Below are 13,749 nucleotides of genomic sequence, written 5' to 3'. Positions count from 1 at the left end.
TGGTAACCAAGAGAAGCCAAAAGAATCTAACTTCTCTGAAATGTCTTAATGAATTGTGTTTTTTCTTTCCCGAATCTTTTATGTGATCAGTTACAAATTTAATACAAAACACCCAATTTCATGATAAAAACACTAATTTGCGTTAACAGCTGTGGAATTACTTACTGAAGCAATGAGAATAAAAGATTCATGGACGTCATTAAGAGCATGTTTGGTAACTAGTCAAAGTGGATTATGTGCCACTTTTGTGACTTATAAGTCGTTGAGACATGTTTGGATCTGCTTATTTTGGCTTTTAAGACAAGAAAATAAGCTGGGGTAACCCATTGTTTCTTTTGGTGCCTTAATAAGCCTCACAGTTTGACCGAGTAAAAGGTCATTTTACCCCTTAGCATTTCAGAAAATTCTAAAGCCCTGTTTCTCCATCTCCAAAATCCTTTTTGGTTATTTTTAGTTTTTTACAACAAAGGTGGATTATAAGCCACTCATTCACCAAACACTTAACTACTGGAAATGGTTTATAATCTATTGAATTTACTAAACAATTTAGCTTGTAATGTACAAAGTGATTATAAGCTAAGTGGATTATAATCCACAATTGCCAAATATGGCCTAAGTTTTAGCCTTCGTTTACTATGTTTGTTTCTATTGTCCCCCTCCCCCCAAACTAATCCCTCCTAACCACACAAAAAAGGAGTGAACACAGAGAATATTGTGCTTCCTTTTGGTTGCCCTTTGTAAGTGAATGGAAATGGCTCGTCTGTGCTCTCTATTAGTTTATTTTCCAAATGTTTGGTTTTTGGGTCATCCTTATTTTTCTGGTGGACTTTTGTTATAACCTACACACACAGGCCATGACTTTGTTTAACATGCTTCTTATTAGTAGAAATGAGGTCTGATAACTTAATTACTACCGATACAGTCACATCCAACTATCTCACTAAGCAAGATGTACTACAATCAATTATATTTCTTTTGCTTCTCTATCTAGACTGATATGCTTAGCAACTAGCGATAGAATATGATTCTTTGAGATGAATATTACATCACATTACATCATATTGCAAATTACGTTTATCATGTGCGTCTTACAAATTATATATATTTTTAAGATTAAATAATAATTATATTGACAAGAAATCTTTAGCCGGCTTGATGGAAATGGAGAGCACTCTATGTTGCCCCGTTTTTTGCATCACTTTCAAGCAACTCGATGAAAACCAATATTGGCATTACCAATGCGAGCTAATTTGCAATATTCCAACAATATAGGAAGGCCATTACCTTCGTTGTGCCTCATTGAGGCCTAGGAAAGGGAATAAGCAAAAGTGTTACTTAAGACTTGTGTTGATATCTCTCTCATAATGTGTTTTATTATTCATTTTAATGTAATCCAGTTAAGAAAAGCGCATTAAAAAGTCAAAATGAGTTTTGTGATCTACTTTCTCTGCAACTAGATTTATGGAAACACTTCGGCTCTCAGATGTTTGAATAAAATAAATTGAGTTGGATTTTAACTTATGGATGTAAAATTGTACAGAAAGTCACTTGTTACCTTAATTTACAAATACAAACCTTAATTATATGATTGTACTTAGATGTATTAAAAGTGCATGGAATTATCCTCATGTATTTTCTTTGTATGTCATTAAAAAGCTAAGTGGACCCATTGTCCATCTCATAATGTGAGCCCAAAAAATAAGATGCAGAATGGTATCCAGTATCGACTATTCTGATTTGAAAAGTCTGTTTCTTTCGGATGGTCCCTTTCCAGGCAAGGAAATAAACTAGTTAAAATATAGGGTTTTTCGATAGTAGTCTCTTCAATCATTAGTATTTTGATATTAGAACTCCAAATCTTCATATTTTGATATTACTTATTAGTCTCCCCAGTCTTCATTTTTATGATATTAGTCCCCCAAATTACCTTTTTATGCTGGATCTTAGTCCTTTCATTAGTTCAACTGTTAAAAACCCTAAACCATAGTTGGGTTTTGAGTAACCATGGATGAATATCAATCCCCCCCCCCCCCCCCCCCCACTATTTTTTGGTTTTTCTAACTTTAAACCTATAATCCTCTTCAATCTTCAGTGATCCTTCCTCTTCAAGCCTCCCTCCATTGCTATTGTGAAATAACGTACTGCTAGAAAAGAAGGTGAAATGGGTTAGAGTTTTGAATAAACAGGTTAGGGTTTGAGGGGTCTTAACGGGTTTAAGTTTAAAGGGTTCCGGGTTTTGGTATGTGACTTTAGGTGTATAATTGTCCATTCAAGAAAAAAGTTAAAAGAAACTGGAATATTCGCCACCCATTTTAACACCAACTAGAGGGCTAATATTAAAATATTAAGGCAATTTGGGGGACTAATATCAATGTGAAGATTTGAGGGACTAGTATTAAATATTAATGATTTAAGGTACTATAAATGACCATAAAATACATCTCATGTACTGACGAAGTAAAGTAGTGCATCTGCTACCTAATAACTTACCATTTTCCATTGTTTGGAGCAAATATAGTTTAGCTAAGTAATGCTGTGTATCTGCTTCTTATTAACTGTCTGCTTCATTGTGGAACAAATATAGTTTAACTTCCAATTTTGTCGTTCTACAGAGGGACTTTCGAAGGAGACGTCATTATCATAAATTCTTCAAACATGCAGCCAATGACAACAGTTAAGAAGGCGCATCTTGGCATTGTTACTTCATTGGCATTCTCCCAAGGTTCCAGGTTAGTACTCTGCCCCTCAGCTCAAGGTGCATTTGGCATTGATGAAAGAGCAATCACAGGCATGAAAGTATTCACGATTCTTCTTTTTTTTTTTTTGGCTGGGTGCCTTATCAGGGTGCTATTTTATGTGGTCTACAGCATAACTCTCAGTCTTGCTTTACATTGAAATTTCATTTTCCTGGTATTCCTTAATAGTTTGTACAACAAAGTTGTCACTTGGATATATCTAAGGATAAAAATAGATACTATAAATTATAATGTGGTTAAAGAAGAATGAAACTTGAAAAAGCTACCGTGAAAAGTACCTTCATAAGCTGAGGATACTAATTGAAGACAGTAGGCTGCTGAAACATATTTCCCTTGCTTAAGGTTGTGCTTAATTTATTCATCTCGATTGCAGGGTGTTACTGTCTGCATCTTTCGATTCAACGGCTCGAGTGACACTAATTGAAGACAAAAAGAAGAATGGTATGCAAATACAAAAGCTTTTTGATGTCTATTGGTCACACGTGTCTATCTGAAGACTTAACGGTGTGATTTTTTCTTTTCCTTTCTTTTTTTTTGACAGGGATGAATATAATGCTCATCCTTTTGGTTCTATTGTTCTCCTTCCTTGTGTACTACTTGTTGAATCGGAGGGACCTGTGGCAGTCCCAACTTCCCTACCAATAATGTGTACAAATCCATGGCTGAAGGGTGATAGTTTGTCTTGGCTGGCAAAAAATCTGTCGGGGGTCTTATGAATTCATGCATACGAGTAACACAACTGTAGTTTTTCATCCTTGCTCACCTTTATCGACATGAACATTTTGGTACATGCTCAGTTCACCTTCTCATGTAATGATACATTCAGCAAGTATTTTTAGTGTTTGTTTCTTGGACGTGAATCTAGGCATCTAGCCGAGAAACTGTATTAAACAAAGTGATAATACATGCAAAATAGATATTTGCATGGAGCAAGGCTGACGGCAATAATCTAAAAGTGAAACAAAAGTCCTGAAGTCTATTTGCTGTTACTGGGTGAAGCGCTTGAACGCACGTCTCTTTATCCATTAAGAAGCTTGAGACTGCAATTAGTCATCGGCAAAGAAATCACTCACTTCAGGAGCACCCGCTGCAAGCAAGAATGACTGCCGACTTATTGTATTCTGCTATCGACAACACATCCCTTGAACAGATCGGGATGCCATCATTATCAACGGTTGACATAAGTATGTTCTATTGCATAAAAGAGGTGGAAGTTCATTGGGTTGAAAAATGCTGTAATACAGTAAATGTCTGTATTTCATCAATCAATCAATCAATCATCAATAATAATAAGTGAGTTCTTTCTTAACTTTGGTCATCACACCCAAGTTTCGAAGCAGTCTTCCCAACTCAAGAAGACTCTCTCGAAGCAAGCATATATTTTTTCATCATTTGTCGACTTGTTACTAGGAGAACTCAAGCTATGACAGTTTTATGAGAATTATTATGTTTTCCAATGGGAAGCTTGAGATAAAAATTTATAATAGAGCTCTTTTTAATTGTTGGAAATAACCTCACTTTAGAAAAACTTTGAGATAACATTAACTAAGAATGGAAAACACTTCTATCCCATTAATAGAAGTTCAATTTTCAAATTTAGGATTATGATTTGCCTTTAGGCCTAAATTTGGTTCATTTCCTTAAATAATAGGATTCCTAAAATTGCTACCTTTTTTTTTGTCTGTTTCGCCAAAAATCACCTAGAAATCAAGCATGTAAAGCAAGTGTTTCTCAACCTTCACTTCGGAGGGAATCAAAGAAAAAGAAATCCGCCACTTAATGAAAATCCAATTTATTCGTCTAAGAATCCCAAAACGTGTCCCAACTGTTAATTTTCCCCCCCACTCCACTGTTAATTATGTTTCCCCACTCCACCAATTTTTTGCTTCGAAAGCTTAGAAATGAGGTTTCCTATAATACCTGACGTATGCTGACGTTTCAGGAAAAACTTTCTCGAAATCAAGTGTGTAACCAAACAGGTTTTTAAGGATAAAAAATTAATGAGATTCTAACGTACGAAGCAAATACGCCTCGATTGGAGAATAAAAAGTAGTTTAACCATGAGAGATATGATAGCAATTCCATTTCCTATTTGGTGGTTATTTGGAGCATCAACCCACCAAACAAAATGATTATGCGAAATTATAACCTTCGCATACTCTGACCAGCCGTTCAAACAGTGAGGAGTCTCGGTTAGGCTGTGCTATGCATTTAGTATTAGACTGGGCTTCTCACTGTTTCAGCCCAAGCAAGTTACAAACGGGTAATTAATTAAACGGGTACCTTGGTAATTAGTCACTCATAATTAAGCATTCACTTAACCGCGGTTGACGAACTAGACGGGTTTTATAACGTAGGAACTAATATAAATTAATTAATGTAATTTAGGGGGGAGCGCAGAGTAAATATTTTTACTCTTTTAAGAGAGTCCATTTGCGACAATAGGTTTTCACTCAAATGGTCTCTTTGCAGTAAGAGAACTCTTGCAGGGGCTCCATCTACAACAATGTAACTAGAAGGGTAGTAAGTTCAATTTAATGATACGGGTTTTATCGAAAAATTACATGTTTAACTTTATCCATGTTATGAGGAGTAGTGTTAAATTTAATATTCGGATCTCGCAACTCAAAACTAAACTTAACATTTCACCTTATTTGGACTTTGTCTAAACAACATCATCATCAACGCCTTTATCCCAAACATTTGGGGTGGCTACATGAATTCTATTTTTCTTTTTATTCTATTTTGGGATATCTCCTTCATTAAGTTAAACATTATATTATCCTTTTTAATTGCTTACAACCAATCTTTTTTAGGTCTATCTCTAGATCTCCTAGTCTCATTAGCTACAATACTATCACTTCTTCTACCGGTGCACTAAGAGGTCTTCGTTGTATATGGCCGAACCATCTTAGTCGATTCTCTCTCATTTTATCCTCAATAGAAGCAACCTCTAAATTACTATGAATGCACTCGTTTCTTGCTTTATCTTTTAGTATATACCAGCAAGACCATCGCATCATTCTCATTTCTGCTAATTCATCTTTTGCACCATGTTATTTTTAATTGCCCAATAATTTGACTCATAAAGCATTGTTGGTCCTATAACCGTCTTATATAATTTTTTCCTTTAGCTTCATTGGTATCCTATTATCACATAAGACTCCCGAAACACTCCTCCATTTTAACCATCCCGATTTGATTCGATGAATAACATCTTTCTCAATCTCATCATCATGCTAAATAATTGATCATAAGTAGCAAAAATAATTACTTTTAGATATTTCTTGACCATCAAAATGTACTATACGCCATTTTTCTTAGTTTTATTAAAAATACACTCCATATAATCTATATTTGTTCTACTAATTCTTAAGTCTTTAGATTCAAGAACTTGTCTCCACCTTTCTACTTAAAAACTATACCTCTTCTAGTTCCGTTAACTAACACTATATCATCCACTAATAACATACATCATGAGATTTCATCTTGAATGTGCCTAAGAAATTAGTCAATAACTAATGTAAAAAGATAAAAATTTAAGGTTGGCCCTTGGTGTAAACCTATGGTAATAAGAAATAGTTTAGTCTCTCATTTATTAGTTCATATTCTAGTTGTTACTCTGCATACGTATGTTTAATCACATTAATATATATATATATATACTAGATACATATTTTTTTTTTCTAAAACCCACCATATTATCTCTCTAGGCACTCTATCATAAGTTTTTTTGTAGATCTAGAAAAACCGTATGTATATCCTTTCTCTTCTCTCTATATCTCTTCATCAATAATATCAAAATATGTATAGGTCCCATAGTTGACCTCCCGAGCATAAAACCATATTAATTTTAGATACACTTGTCACCTTTCTTAGTCTTTGCTCAATTATCCTCTCTCAAAGTTTTTTAGTATAACTCATGAGTTTTATATTACGATAATTTATACAACTTTGTATATCTCTTTTATTCTTGTATATTAGTAACAAAGTAGTAATCCTCCACTCATCAGGCATCTTCTTTATCTTAGTAATCTTATTAAATGATTTAGTTAACCATCCTAACCTTATATCTCTAAGACATTTTCAAACTTCAATATGCATATTGTCTGGTCCTACGGCTCTTTTACTTTTTATTTTCTTTATAGCATCATTAACATCACTAACCCTAATTTTTAGATGGTATGTATAGTTTCTATCATTCACTATATAGTCAAGTTCTCTATGTTGCTCACTTGTTTGGTTATTATTAAACAATTTATGAAAGTAACTTCCCTACCTCTCTCGTCAGTTACTAGAACTCTTTGATATTCGCTTTTAATACACTAATATTACTCAAATCCCTATGCTTTCTTTCTCTAATCTTAGTAAGCTTCTATATCTTTCTCTTCCTCCTTAGATTCTAATTTCTTATAGATATTCTCGTAAGCCTTGTATTTAGTCTCACTAACCACTCTTTTAGCTTCCTTCATTGCTAGCTTATATTTATCTAAGTTTTCCTTACTTCTATACTTTTGCCACTCTTTATATGATTATTTTTCCTCTCTAATCACCTTTTGTACATACTCATTCTACTACTAACTCTTCTTTCTTCTAACCTACAATCTTTAGATTCTCCTAGTATATCTTTAGCCACCTTCTTAATACACAAAGATATGCTATTCAACATAACATTAGTTTGATGTTCATATTCCATATATCTTTCTTCATTATCTTATTTTTAAAATGCATTAAATTATCTCCTTTTAAGTTCTACTATTTAGTTTTTAGTCTCTTGTTTATTTTAACTTTTCTACTTTATTTCTTGATAGACATGCCTAAACCATCAATCTATGTTATGTAGTTAAATTCTCTTATGGTATAATTTACAATCTTTGCATGTTAATCTATCCATCCTTCTGGTAAGAAAAAAAAATCTATTTGACTACTATTAAATCTACTTTTCAAGGTTATTAAGTATTCATCCTCTTTTCTAAATTGTATATTTGCTATTATCAAATCATACGGTGTTACATACTCTAAAATTAATTCTCCCATGTCGTACATATCTCCATGCTAAAAATCTCCATATATCCTCTCATATCCATTATTATCCTTACCAACATTGCCATTAAAATCCCCTCTTATAAACATTTTCTCTGTAATGGACTTCCTTGCACCAATTCATTTAAGCTATCCTAAATTTTCCTTTTAGTACTCTCAAGCAACCCTACTTGTGGTGCATAAGCACTGACAGTATGAATAACCTCTACTCCTAATACAATTTTTATTGGTATTATTTTATCTCTAACTCTTTTTACATCTATAATGCTATGTTTCATTATGTTATCTACAAAGACTCTCGCTTCGTTTCTATTTTTCTATTTTCCCGCGCACCAAAGTTTATATCCGATCTTTTTAATTTCTCTAGATTTTTTACCTATCTATTTAGTTATTTGTAAACAAATTATACTTATCTTTTTTCTAAACTTTATATCGACTAATTCCATTGTCTTTTCTGTAAGTATACCTATATTCCAAGTAGCAAATCTAATTCTATTCTCCTATAAAATCTCTTACTATATCCCGTCTTTTGTCATTCTAGTCTATGCCTAATACTATTGAAAACCTATTAGAGGACTCATCTAAACAATGAATTAAAAAAAAACACACACACAAGGATAGTAAAACTATAGTTAGTGCTTATATGATTTATGAGATTTAACATCAAATTAAATGATTTGGGATACTAATTTCAAATAAGAAAGATTTGACGGATTACTATGGAAATATGGTCAATGCACTAATTTTAGAAAGTATTTTTTTTTCAAATAAGAACATCAAATTAGAAAGTATTTTTTTTCAAGTTCTTTTCAGTGTAATCCGGGGGAGAAATTTTTAGAAATAGTCGCTTGATGCACTGATTTTGTGGTAATGTAAATAGCCTTCAACTATTCCACTCTAATGCTCTTTATAAATGCAATCATTATTTACTGTTTGATGATGTATGGAACAACTTATATGATTGAGGCTGTGAGATTGGACTCAATCAATGAGGGACCATTGATCAGATTAGATGATTGAAAAATATCTTTGCACCGAGAGTTAGCTAAATTTTCTTGACTTGGCTTGAGATCATAGAAAAAGCGTCACATTGATGATAGTGGGCTTCCCACTAACACCCCTTCGATGCCTAAGTCAAATATTTTTATAAAAGAGATCATATACAGTAGGTAAATAGGCTAGGATTTTAAAGGAGATCAATCAAAGACCAAGGTTGGCGGTAGCTTGCCAAAGCCCAGGTCGCTCAATCTTTTGTTTGCCTTAGGTAGGAGTGGTATTTATACAGATTGCTTAGAACAAATTAGCCTCTACATGGTCACCATCTTGACGGCCAAGATTGTTATGATGTATAATTGGCCCTTAAGGTAGTTACCTACAAGGTATTTACTTGGGTGGAAAATGTGACCACGTGGCAATTCCTAATTATCAAAGGATAGTACAGTTGACGTATGTGTAGATTGACCAACTATGGAAGTCGACAATTAGAGAAATTATTATTTGATATATCTTATAATATGGGTATGCTGAGAATAAGATACACTTCAAACCAATCATCCCTAATTAGGATGAACCGCCATGTAATGGAACTACACTGTTTCAAATCAATTTCAAATGTAGATTTCGATCAGATAAATATGAACAATCCAGTTTTGCTAAATTCTGGAGTTTTAACATGTGTCACATTCTTTATTCAAGAGAAAGGTAACAAATGTTATTTTTATCTTTTATTAAAAATTAAGTTTTGAGTTTTTCAAGTTGTTTTATCGGTTTCCATAATGGCTTGGGTTTTAAGAGAGATAATAGGCATTATGGAATATTAGCCTATTGGGCTAGATCCAGTAGAAGGATATCCATTAACCCACAGCCTATTTTATGATCGCACATATAAAATCACCATTTTCTCTCCCTAAAAAATTAGGGTTGAGATTTTGGAGAGCTTAGAAGCCAAGAGAAGAGAGATCTACACTCCAAACCAAGTGTTTTTGCTTGCTAAATTGGTTATTTTAAAATTTCAATTCATGAGTCTTTTAGATTGTAACTTTATTCCAATCAAGATAACTTTGATTTTGATTGCTTCAAATTTATGGGTTTTGATAAAGATTCTCTAAAACATGGATCTCAATTCAAGATCTCTTTCGAGGAGAAGGACCCATTATTATAGATAAATAATATCTTTACAAGATAGAGTCTTTATTTCATATTTTAATATATTTTTCATGAGTTTTTATGTATTTTGAGACCTCTATACTCTTATGATATTTTTGGATTGAAAATGAGTAGTTTGGATAAGATCTTGTCCCTATTTTTGGTTTGGATTGTGAGCTCTCAAGCTCTAATGGTAGATTGGTGAATATATAATATTTTAAAGTGTAAGTAGTGGAATAGTTTTTATTTGGCAGTTAAAACCTCAGTAGAAGTTAGTTTTTTATTTAGTTGAATCAAGGGAGTTTTTGATCGAAAATATTTTTAGAATCACAGATTTCAGTATGAGTGCACATGTTGCACCTCATGAGCGCATGAACTCAGTGAAATCCTGAGAACAGATTATTATTTCAGTGCACATGCTCAAGCTGATTTTTTGAAGATGATTATTGTTTTTAGTTTTTCTTAGTCTATTGTCGGAACTTAGCTGATGTGGTGTTAGAGTGAGGGCACATCCCAAACCTCTGAGCACACTTGCTGAGCACAAGAAGATGGATTTTTTCAATTTAAAAAAAATAATCCGTTTGAGCTTGTTTTAATTGTTTTCTTGGTTTTCTTGCTTGGATTATGATATTAGTTATGCAATTGAGCTTGTTTCATTGTTTCCTTAGTTTTCTCATATGTTTCCTCAAATCTTATTTTTAACATCTCTCATTTCTTTCCTCTGTTGTTTTCTATCTATCTCCAACTCTCCCACGTTTAACCTCTATTATTTCTTCTCTTCTTCATCAACTTCTCTCGTCCTCCTCCCCCACCATCTTCACCTCTATCATTGCCTCTGTCAATATCACCGTCTCTCCTCCATCACCCCTTCTCCTTCTCCACATCTTTCTTCTTCTTTGTTCATTATCATCCTTTATTTGATCTTTTCTCTGCACTCTTGTCTCTTTCTATTCTCCTTCAGTAGCAGTGTAGCTAGGATTCATACTTTGTTGGGACTTTGTTGGGGTGGTTCGGGGGGTTGGGGAGGGAGGGTGTGGTAAAAATATACATAGATTTTTCATTGACTACAAAAGTAGAACAAGAACGGCCCAAAAAATGTACATAGAGTTTTCATTGACTAAAAAGATAAATTAAAATAAAAAAATCACATCCTAAAATTACACATTGATGCTCTTTAAGGAAATAAAATTCTCAAGTAATGAATCTAAGCTAAAGGTTTTTGCAATATCACTCTCAATAAAAATAATTAAATGTCAGCAAGAAATTCAGTCTCCATTCTATTATGCAATATAGTCTTCACAAGTTTTATTGATAAAAATGCTCATTCCATGGTTGCCATAGAAACAGAAATAGTCAAAATTAGGCAAATTGATCTATTAACAAGAGGATAACTCTTGGACTTCTCTATCTCCACTAGACACTGACATAGATCCACAATATATGGCAATACCTCCAGATTTGAATGATTCAATTCATCATTAAGCAAATATTGCATCAGATATCTCAAAGTAATCTTCTCTTGCTCTCCAAAATCATGAGGATAGTACTTTTAAGCAATAATACAAATATTCTCAATATCAATGGATTTATATCTATTCTTCATATTTAAGGTAGCACTAAGTTCAAAAGCTCTACAATACGCTCATTGAACCTTGTATTTGGCTCTTACTACTAAAAGTCAATAGTGACATTAAATATATCAAAGTGATAATAATGTTTTATAGAGATAAAATCTAGTTTACGATGATTTCGACAATTAAAATATGGACCATCCAAGTCTGAAAGAACAATATCATGATGGAGGGAAAAGAATATTGGCCATTATCTCTTAATTCTTGAAGGTGTACTTGACACCAACTCTATTTCATTCGCAATATCTTGAGGTTTCAGCTACAAACCTTGACAAAGAATATCAGTAATGCCCATCATCTCTTTTGTTAGATGAGCTATAAAAATAAATTCAAATGATCTAATGTTTTTTAAACTTGTACAAGCATCTCTTCTTTTCCCAATTATTTTTTATATTTTTAAGGATAATACATGTTGCATTATACATCCTTGAAGGCTGCAAAACTAAGGAAAAATGAGGACTCCAATGGCTATCACTGGCCCTTTTTAAAATGCATATTTGATTGAGATATCTTATTGTCTTGATTTTAGTGAAAGCTATCATGCGTGCGATCTCATCTACTTGAACTGCTTGTAACTTATCATGACTCTTAGAAGAAGCATCGATAGCATTAATGACAAAAGTCAAATCTAGAAAAACTCATGAGTGTCATTTACCTCTCTAGCAGCAGCCATCAAAGCCAGTTGTAGCCAATGAGCTACACAATGGACATAATATGAAAAATGATACTCCCTGATGATAAGCACCTACAATCCTCTCTATTCACCTTGCATGTTGCCAGCCCCATCATGTCTTTGTCCTCAAAGATTTTGAAGATCAAAACCATGATGTGAAAGAATACCATGTAATATAGAACATATGGTGGTTGCAAATAAATCTTTCATATGGGCAAGATAAAAAATTCGCTCTTTTCCGCAGCCTCTGCTATCAACAAATTGAAAAAAAAGAGCCATTTGTTCTCTCTTAGCCACATCCATTGATTCATCAATGATGGTGCAGAACTTAGAATATCCAATTTCTTCATAAATAATTTTTCACACATTATTTGCACAAACATGCAACAGCTCCTTTTAAATAACAAGTAAAGTATATTTTGCATTAGATGCAGCATTCTCTAAAAACACATTTTCCATGTCCTGATTATATAATGCAATGTATTTGATCAACTCAGGAAAGTTTCCTTAATTGATTGAGTAAATGCTCTCATCATGATCTCTTAACGTAAGCCCCTACCATGAAAGCTAGCGAATAGTATCAATTAAAGTGTTGGCTCGAACCTATTCTTCTTAATTTGTTCAGTCAATTTCCCCTCCGTCCCTTTATCAAAATGATTAGATTGATTCATCAAGGCTGCACAACATTTTACAACATTATTATATGGAAAACATGGATCATCTCTCATATGTTTGAGAAAAGCATATTTTTCCTGCTCTTGATTTTTTTTCCAATTTTTAATACTAACAATTATAATGCATCCCATTCAATTTGCATAGCCGACCTGGAGATAGTATGCAACACCTTTTCCGGAGTGTCATGCCTTGCAACCTAATCGAAGCATATTGACGCAGGTACACACCACTCCGATGATAACTTCATCACAATAATGTCTTAGGCCTATAATTATTACTATTCATTTTCACTTATTTATCAAAATAGGTCAAATTTAGAAAGCCAACTTTTCAAAAAAGGGAAAATATTTGAAACCAACAATAAACCAATAATAAACTCCTATTTGATCATTCATGTTCTCAACCAATCCTTTGCTCATAATCCGGATCACATCAACTACTTAGGAAGGGAAACAAAACAATTCGTCAGAGCGAATTCAGCAAGTACTGTCAAAGGAATAGGAACCCAAATAGACTTATGAATAATAATTCACAATCAAAATAAAATAAATAAAACTAGATCAAAGAGTTAGTGATCATCATAAAGATAAGAGAGCTTAAGTAAAATGGTAGGGTGATAACAAATGATAAAAGATAGCAATATAAATAGGAATATAGACCATAATATATGTAGTGGATTGATATTGGAAAACACCCCTCACTAAAATATGGTCTCACTACTAAAAAAGTCTACTCAAATCCTCACAATTCTATCAACACTTATAACGAAAAGGCATAACAAATCACAAGTGAAAATAATCTGAGAATAATATTCAATATATATCAA

The 13,749-nt window shown here is 33.1% G+C and overlaps 1 protein-coding gene across 1 annotated transcript in view; it reads left to right on the top strand.

Annotated features, from left to right (window-relative positions):
• Window positions 1-4,065, top strand: part of LOC109824347 (SEC12-like protein 2) — a 19,823-nt gene extending 15,758 nt beyond the window's left edge. Inside the window, exons 8-10 of the mRNA XM_020390928.1 lie at window positions 2,613-2,729; window positions 3,130-3,197; window positions 3,298-4,065. Of these exons, the coding sequence (XP_020246517.1) occupies window positions 2,613-2,729; window positions 3,130-3,197; window positions 3,298-3,401 (289 nt within the window). The 3' untranslated portion in view covers window positions 3,402-4,065. The remainder of the gene's footprint in view (window positions 1-2,612; window positions 2,730-3,129; window positions 3,198-3,297) is intronic.

The sequence above is a fragment of the Asparagus officinalis genome, chromosome 1 (genome assembly GCF_001876935.1).
Source record: "Asparagus officinalis chromosome 1, Aspof.V1, whole genome shotgun sequence".
NCBI classification, from domain to species: Eukaryota; Viridiplantae; Streptophyta; class Magnoliopsida; order Asparagales; family Asparagaceae; genus Asparagus; species Asparagus officinalis.
Note: the sequence above shows the minus strand (reverse complement) of the source record. Positions and strands in the feature narration are given on the sequence as shown.